This window comes from Cryptomeria japonica, chromosome 7 (assembly GCF_030272615.1).
Source record: "Cryptomeria japonica chromosome 7, Sugi_1.0, whole genome shotgun sequence".
In the NCBI taxonomy this organism is placed as follows: Eukaryota; Viridiplantae; Streptophyta; class Pinopsida; order Cupressales; family Cupressaceae; genus Cryptomeria; species Cryptomeria japonica.
In genome coordinates, this window is record NC_081411.1 from 556,985,742 (window position 1) to 556,995,016 (window position 9,275).

At 36.1% G+C, this 9,275-nt stretch overlaps 1 protein-coding gene across 1 annotated transcript; it reads left to right on the plus strand.

Annotated features, from left to right (window-relative positions):
* Positions 1–974: 974 nt before the first annotated feature.
* On the plus strand, positions 975–5,378 carry LOC131031145 (phospholipase A1 PLIP1, chloroplastic). The gene is made up of 5 exons (XM_057962186.2): positions 975–2,560; positions 2,823–3,461; positions 3,775–3,834; positions 4,027–4,443; positions 4,568–5,378. Exons 1-5 carry the CDS (start codon positions 1,652–1,654, stop codon positions 5,021–5,023), a joined length of 2,481 nt encoding a protein of 826 aa, XP_057818169.2. The 5' UTR covers positions 975–1,651; the 3' UTR covers positions 5,024–5,378.
* The last annotated feature ends 3,897 nt before the right edge of the window (positions 5,379–9,275 follow it).

Sequence of the window (9,275 nt, forward strand, 5' to 3'; positions counted from 1 at the left end):
TCATAGACTAGCCAACAATAAGAGCTTAGGATCTTCTTAGATCTAGTCAACTTGAATCGAAGGCTTGTGACTAGAATCTCTCACATTGCTTGGCCTAAACTAGGAAATAGAGAGGGAGCAAGTAAAATTCTATGGTTGAAGGCATATAATGGGAATTACTATAATTTGAAAAAATGCTCAAAATTCAATAATTGTTCTACATTAGTCCTTTAAGATCAAGATGGATGCCTCAAAGTATGCACCTAGAGTGGTCCTCCCTTAGCATGGGCGTCCAATTGCTTATCATAGTGAGACATTTTCTAACCCAAACTAACTAAAAGCCTTAACAACTCATGCAAACTCAAGGAAAGCTATAGAATGACATGCATCAAAAGTGGTTTACAACCCAATATTGTATACATTAAATATTGCATAGCTTGTAATATTACAAAGCCAACCAATCCAAAATAAGGTTTGTACACACCCTTGTCTATTTATAATTAGTCATGGAAGTCTATTTGATGGATTTCATATCAAATCTACTCATGTCTAGACATAAGTAATAGATGCACTATTCATGACAAACATGTAATCATCCACAAAGACCACAAGCCAAAACAAATGAATACCAACAAATTTTCTAATTACTTGTGATAACCAAAAATTATGATTGAAAAAATAATCATAAACTTACGAATATGAAATATCAAAATGACCTTCACTATACATAGATATCCTAAACTTCTCATACATAATCCTACACTTCTCATACATGTACTAATAGTTAGGTGATAATTAGGTGATTGAATACAACTTAAAGAATTGTCTTTTATACCATATGGGACATATATTCCTATTAAGGGGCGTTAGCTGGTGATATGTGAAGTTCACTCAATCAAGTAATAGACACTTCGAACTTTCTTGTGAAAATAAGTATGACATGTTTGTCTTCAAGTTATAATAGACAACAGTCCCCCCCACATCTGAAATGAAATTCGGATATGTATCACAGCTCCTAACTTTGCCATGCTCCAATTGAGAACTAGATTGAAGCAGGGATGGAGTGCAGCTATCTTTACCCCCCTTCAAGGTCTCATATGCTGACAATTTTGGTGTCAAACTCGGATAAGAGAGTGCCACATCATCAAAGATCTCAGAGCTTGCCAACACTTGTTGAACTCTATCAGAGAGATTTACGCATACTCGATCTGCCTATTCATACATGAAGACAAACATGGCCTACTTATTCCACAAGAAACCAAAAAGCAAAAGCGCTTGAAAAACAGGTGCTCTTGGCATTCAATCCAACGTTTCATTTGCTGCTTCGACTGCCAACACGCCAACTAAATGTCAATCCATTCATGTGGGTAGTTAGTGACTCGTGGTCCTGAGCCTGCAAACCTGGAAGTGGGATTTCCGCTCTTTTTCTCCTCACCTATTTCAGCTTTTACAACAGAACAATAGAGGTAGATACCACAAGTTTTAACAAGGAACTTTAAATTGCTGCCTCTGCAGATATTGCTTTGGGAAAAATACGGTATGACATTACTGAATTTGTGATTTGAAATTAAAGACACTTTGTGATTAGCATATCATTATTCCATATACGCAAGGTTTGAATTTGATATAAACTCTTTGAGTAGTTAGAGGAAACATAAAAGAAGTGTCTTCCATGGATGCTCTGGCTTGGAAAACTGTGACAGGTATTGGTAGAGAAGGTTGCATAGGCACAAAATCAAGAAATTATTCTACTGATAAGAGTGTACCTTTTGAATTGGGATTAAAATGTCAGCCTTCTGAGGCTAATTTCAAGTTTTGCAAAAATCCCAAATTCTGTCCTCCTATTCCTCCTTTGTTCTCACCTCCGTTACTTTTTTCTGATCCTCTAAAATTTATTTGGATTAACAAAACGAGTGAGGAGGACGGGGAAGAAGGCGCTAAACATGAGCTAAATACGGACGAGAGCTGTGATGGGTTCAATTCCTCAGAAAGTAGGGTTGTGAAAACTTCCCAACAAATCAACGAATCTAATGAAGAGGAAGGGGAAGAAAGCGCGGGGTTGAATGGCCTTCTTAGTTCTGATGATTCACAGACGAAGCTTGCTGATCAAAGTCCCGCAAAGTTAAAAGAATCCCATGACAGCTCGGAGGCTCAAGCCAGTCAAGGCAACTGTATCTCACCTAATGATGAGAACGGGCAAGAAAACCCTGATGATCCCGATCAAACAAGTCACGCCAATTGGGTTGGGAGAATAATAGAGTTAGGATATTCTTGGAAAGAAGAGAAGAAATGTGATCCAAAATCGTCTTCAAATGGAGCCTCCAGCTCGAAGAGAGAACCCTGTTTGCCCCAAGAGATTGATTGCTCCTCCGGTAATAGTGACCCCAGTCATCAGGTCTACAGTTGCAAAGGTCATGAGGATTTTTCGTGTTATCTGAGTAAACAAGTATCTATCAGTCCAGTAACTGGCGACAGGGATTCCTTCTCTAGGTTACTGCATCCGGTATCTTTGCCAGATACAAAGCTTTACGCCCAGATGTCATTTCTCTGTGACCAGGCGTATTCAATTTCTCTGATTAAGGTACATATGTTTAAAATTATTATCTTCATGCTTATGAACTTCTGCTTCCTTGAATATATCCTTACAGATAATTATGGATATTGTTTATAATAATCAATTTGCAGAGAGTTTATTATTATTAGTAAGGAATCTGCGATTATGGTATATATTAAAAAGAAATTCGCAGCAGCATTTTTTCTTGTCATGTCATGGATAGTTTTTATTCCTTGATGTCCGCGGTAGTTAGTAGTCAAGACCTAAACTTTCATTTGCGTGCACACAGCCAGCAGAACTGTGGAAGTCCTATCGACTCCGTTATGTTACTTCATCCTTGGATAAGACAGCTGAATCAACTGCTAAAGTTGCGAGTTCCATGTCAACTACAAACACTGGCTTGCAATCACTGTCAATCTCTTCTGAGACAAGAGAAGAAGACAACTCTAAGGACAATGATGGAACTAACTCTAGGCCCTCTGTAAGCCCTAGGGTGGCTTATGAGATAGCTGCATCTGCAGCTTCTTATATACATTCACAAACAAAATGCATCCTACCCTTTAAATCCCAGGGAAGAAATGAGGCAGACAACAATGAAAATTTGAATACTGGGACAAAACAGGATGGAGCAACAGACACAGATAATAACAGGGTGAATAATGAAACTGAGAAGGATGCAGAAGATACTCTGTTGGTAGAAAGAACACCTTATAGAGATAATCAGCAGACATTTTCCAATTCACAAGCTGAGTCTAGTAAGCTCTCCAGCATGTCCAAGCCAGAGATGGCTGCAATTGTAGCTACCTCATCGGGCAACACTCAAGAGGATACAAAACAAGTGGAGCAGTCATTACATCCTCCTCCTCCTCCTTGTGAGTGGTTTATATGTGATGATAACATAAGGCAAACCCGCTACTTTGTTATTCAGGCAAGTACAATACAAAAATGCTTCCTAATATTAATTTGTAGAAGTTCATAGTTATGGTGGCTTTCTAATTTGAACAATTTATTTCTTTGAGTCCATGTGCAATGGTGATATTTGCACACAAAATTTCCATTCTGATTATGTTGTCAATCTAGATTTCCCTGTTGTCAAGGCATATCTAAAATTTTCATTTTAAGAATGACTTGTAATCTGTCAATCTTCGTGGTGTGCAGTACATGGTATTTTTAGGATTGTACATTTTAATAGATTGTATCTTAAGATTCTTAACTAGCTGTATTTTACTCTGCATTTATAGGGATCCAATTCATTAGCCGCATGGCAAGCAAATTTGTTTTTTGAACCCACACAATTTGAGGTATGTGAAAGAGTATCCAGATGGTAAGGCGTGCATTCTGAAGGATTAATGTGGAGATTCTTTTAATATGGTTATTTATGAGCATCTGAGTCACAAAGCATTATTGTTGATTACAAACTTACATGAATGGCTCTAAACAATGGCATCACCTGATTTGCAATTCATAGAATCTTGGAATATACTCTTTTGCAGGGCTTTGAAGTTCTCGTGCACAGAGGAATTTATGAAGCTGCCAAGGTAATGTATGAACAAATCTTGCCCAAGATTCTCTCTCATTTGAGAAGACATGGAGAGGATGCAAAATTTAGATTCATAGGTCACTCTTTAGGAGGAAGTCTTTCATTGCTTCTAAATTTGATGCTGCTCATAAGAGGGGTGACCTTGAAAACATCACTTTTACCAGTTATAACATTTGGTTCACCTTGTATTATGTGTGGAGGAGACTACCTGCTCCAGAAATTAGGTTTGCCCAACAAACATGTACAGGCTGTTATGATTCACAGAGATATTGTGCCCCGTTCCTTTGCATGCAATTATCCAGATCATGTCGCAGAAGTTTTGAAGAGGGTAAATATTAGCTTCCGAGATCACCCTTGTCTTAATTTCCAGGTAAATTTATATTCTTCTGCTGGAAATTTCTCTTAGGATATGACATCACACTTTGTGTTGAGTGAAACTGTCCTGGCACTTGCCTCATTGGTTGTTTGTCCATGAATTGTGTCTTTGAATGCAGAAAATTTTGTATGGATCCATGGGTCAGCTGTTGATCTTGCAGCCAGATAAGAAAATCTCTCCTCCTCATCCATTACTTCCTTCTGGCTGTGGTTTTTATGTACTCCATCACATAAACCAGGATAATAAGGAACATGAGAATGAGCTTTCCCACACGCTTCAAGTTCAGGCTGCTCAAAGAGCCTTTCTGAACACTCCGCACCCACTTGAAATTCTTAGTGATCGGTGTGCTTATGGTCCCGAGGGATCTATATCTAGAGATCATGATTCAAGTAATTATGTGAAAGTCATCAATTACATTCTTCAGCAACATCTAAGAAAGTCGCGAAGGGAGCAAAGAAGGCAGGTATGGTGGTCTTCAGTTACTGCAGATTCACCAATGTCTTCGAAGAGACCCTCCAAAGCAGCTAAGGGGGAGAGTAAAATGTCTGAAGATTTAACAAGCACCTGCAAATAAGGTGTGTTGAGGTTCTGCAGTCTTCGTAGTGAATGCTTCTTTGATGTAGTTTGGTGGAATCTGGATATGATTTAGTTCAAGTGTTTCAAAAAATCTGTATGATTTATCAACATTAGCTAGAGAAATGATTTAAATCATTAGGTTTCTAATGACAGCTCCAGGCAGGATTGTGGAGCACATTATTGCCTGCAAAACATGTCATATCATGTGCAAGATTGCTAGCTTTATGCACAGTGATGTTTTGCAGTCATAACAATTCTTTTACTTGTAAATAACATGGATAAATTCTTTGTACTTGTAAATAACATAGACGAATTCTTTGTACTTGTAAATAATGCGCCTTGATGAATTCTTTATACTTGTAAATAACGTGCCTTGATATATTTTGCAACTAGCATGAAAGAAAGAGAACTCACAAAATTTGTTCTCAATGGAAATGGGTGACAATCATTGAAATGCTCTTTTCAATTTCGTTTACAAACACTGAAATGCACTTTTCAATTTGGTTTTCCCATCAAGAAACATTTGAATTGAATTTGCCTACCAAGAAACACAAGTAATTCAAATGTATGAGATTTGAACTTTTGTGGCTCACATTTTTATGTGTTACGTATATTTGCTTTTGATGTCACTAGCTTACATTTATGCCTTTGACAATGATATGATGATGATGATGTGGGTTATGAAGGATTCATTTGTAGTACCTTCAGTTAACTATGTTGATTTAGAGAGATAGAGAGAACATCAATCAGTTGAACACAACCGAATTGTGGTGAAGTTCTCATGCTGAAGAGAGTTGGTTAAAGCCAAGAACTTAGTCAAAACCATTTACAAATTTAGAGGTAAGTGCTGCAAGGTAATCACTGTTAGTGGCAATACTCACATTCTTGTTCCCAATGAGATTGTAGAGGAACTTGGTTTCAAGAGGCTTGAACATTAAAATCTACACAAGATATTTTGGTTGTTATAGGATCATCAATCATTGGCAAATGAACAATGAAAGGTCAAATTTCAAATGGGTGCATTTAAAGGCGAAGTCCTATGTGACATCATGCTTATGGACATTTGTCCTATGATGTTGGGTAGGTCTTGGTGTTTTGAACGATTTGCATGATGGAAGAGCAAATAGCTATACCTTGTGGAATGATGCTAATAAGTATATTGTGAATCCTTTGAAGAACAATGGTGTAGAGGTGAAGAATAGCTTGAAAGTGCTACTAGTGGCAAGAAATCAATTCTTGAAGGAAGCCAAGTAAGTTTTATGTTCATACTTGAGCATACACATGTTGTAAGTGCAAAAGGTGTAAAATAAGAACATTTGTAGAGGTGAAGAGTAGCTTGAAAGTGCTACTAGTGACAAGATATCAACTCTTGAAGGAACCCAAGGAGTAAGTTTTGTGCTCATGCTTAAGCATACACATGTTATAAGTGCAGAAGGCCTAAAATAAGAAAAATTGTGCAAAGTGAAAGAAATATTTGGTGAATATGAGGATATCATGTCAAAGGATATATTGGATGGTTTACCACCCATGCATAGCATAAGTCAGAGGTTGAATTTGATTCCCATTTTGATTTGCAAATAAAGCAACATGCAAGTTAGCGTGATAGAAGAATGAGGAGCTGAATAGGGAAGTTGAAGAATTTCTTAGAAAGAGGCCAATAAAAGAAACCTTGAGCTCATACACTATATCTTTTATGCTAGTGCCAATGAAAATAGAGATAAGGATGTGCATTAATTTTAGAACCTTTAGCAAAATCACCATTAATTAAGTATAGATCCCCATTGTTGCAAATGGATGAATTAATGGATTGCTCGAGTGGAGCATGATATTTCACTAAGATAGACCTAAAAAGAAAATACCATTAGATTAGGATTAAAGAAGACAACAAATAGAAGACTACTTTGAAAATAAAGGATGGTTATGCATTTTGGTACGATCAACACACTAGGCACATTCATGTGATTAATAAACTGAGTGTTAAATTATTTTGTTGGTAAGTTTGTTATTGTGTATTTAGAGGACCTTCTATTTTTTAGCAGGTCAAAGGAAGGCCATTTAGCACACTTGATTCAAGTTTTACAACGTTTGTGTGAAGAGAAGTTGCTTGTAAATATGGATAAATTCAATTTCATAAAGCTAGAGTCGGTATTATTGGGTTTGTGATATTTCAAGATGAATCTTAGAAAGGTGAGAGCTATTCTTGAATGACCATGTGCAAGGAATGCTTTTGAAGCACAAAGTTTCTATGGATTGGTGAGCTTCTCTTGGAAATTCATAAGAAGCTCAGTGAAATTCGTGCACCTATCCCAAAAGGAAGAAGTGATAAGGAGGACTCTACTTGAATTATTAAAGCTAAATAAGGTTCTAGAATTTGAAGAAGGTGATGAAGTAGCCTATAGTCCTGATGCATGATTTCAATAGTATTTCAAATAGATTGTGATGTGAGTGGTATATACATTGGAGCCATACTATGTCCAGAAAGTAAGCCCATCACATAGTTCAATGAGAAATTGAATGGTGCATGGAAGATGTATCTAATTTATGATAAGGAGATCTATGATTTATGTAAGTATTGAAGAAGTGGATGTGGCATCTCATGCCAATAGAGTTTGTGTTGCACTAGATCATCACACATAATTAAGGTAAGTTGAATCTAAGACATATGAAATGGTTAGATTCTATAGAGCCATTCATTTGCAAGTTAAACATAAGAGTGAGGAATTTAATTTTAATTTTTAAATAACTAAGCAAAACATGTATCTTATTGATTAAAAAGTGGAGGTCATAATTTTTGATAATGGCAAAGATTTCAAAGAAGCGTGGAAGGTGCATGCAAATATAACACTTTCGTTAGATTATTTGTTACAAAAAAGGTTGTTGAAAGGGGAACGATTATGTATACCTCAAGGACTAATGCACAAGAATTTAATTTAAGAGAAGCATAGTGGAAACTTGGTTGGTCATTTTGGCATTGATATACTAATGGTGCAATTCAGAGAAGGGCATTTTGGTTATGCATATTTGTGGATGAGTGGAAATGTGTATATGAGTGTAGGATATGCTAATTGGAGAAAGATAGAAGTCACAATACAATGTTATATCAACCTTAGAAGTCATTATACAATGTTATATCAACCTTTTCATATACTTGAGAGACCTTTATTTTTGTTGCAATAAATAGATTTTCCAAAATGGTGCATTTTGTGGCTTATAGAGAAACTAATGATACTAGACAAGTCATAAATTATTTTTTAGGGAAATAATAGAAGTATATAGGCTTCCGTGCCACATTGTATTTGACAAAGATACCAAGTTTTGGGGGCACATGGAGAATTTTATGGAAGAAATTGAAAAATGAGTTTAAGTTTAGTTTGATGTATCATCCTTAGATGGATGATCAAATAAAGGTAATTGACAAGAGCCTTGGAAACATATTGAGATGTCTTTGGAAAAGAATACATGACTATGGAACTTATTCTTGACAGAAGTGAATTTCACTTATAATAACTATATAAACAAAAATGTTGGAAAGAACACATTCCAAATTATTTATGGGTAGATTCCAAGGCTTTGTAGAATCTCATGATATCTAAGGAAGGAAAGGGAGAATCATAGAAGTAGAAGATTTTGTGAACTATATGTGTTGTACATAGACAAGTGCATATGCAAATGGAGAAGAGTAATGTATAATATAAGTAGTGTGCTAATATAAAAATATATTTGGAATTCAAAGTTGGTGGGATGGTGTTAAAGCATGAGTAATGAAATGTTCTTGAAATGAAAGAAAAATGGATCATACTTTAAAATATCGAGGAAATTTGTGAAACATGTAAATGAGATGGAATTGTTAGAAGGAATAGATATATCATATGTCTACAATATCATAGACATTTTCCCTTACATTAAAGGACAACCAATGGAAGATAATAACAAGATAGATTCTAAAGAAGTAGATTAGAAATAAAATTTTGTAAGAAAGTGTGAGAGGAGAGTGATTTGGTGATAGATACCAAAATCAAAAAGAAATGAAAGAATGAGTATAAGAAATACCTAGTAAAAGATTTAGTTTTATGCGAATATGGCTCTCCATGCGAAAAGCAGATTCAAGACATTACCATTTCTCTGCAAGCATCCTTATCCACTGTGAGGTGTTCACCAAGGCTATGGAAATCGGTTCGCTGTTCTGGCTAGTCACACTAGGGCAGATGAACTGAGCAGGGTAAAATATCGAACCATCGAGCAAGAAGCTT

Coding starts and splice junctions, on each gene's coding strand:
- LOC131031145 (XM_057962186.2), top strand. CDS start 1,652: ATGGATGCTCTGGCTTGGAAAACTGTGACAGGTATTGGTAGAGAAGGT. Junction 3,462..3,774: donor CCCGCTACTTTGTTATTCAG/GCAAGTACAATA, acceptor CTGCATTTATAG/GGATCCAATTCATTAGCCGC. Junction 3,835..4,026: donor TTGAACCCACACAATTTGAG/GTATGTGAAAGA, acceptor ACTCTTTTGCAG/GGCTTTGAAGTTCTCGTGCA.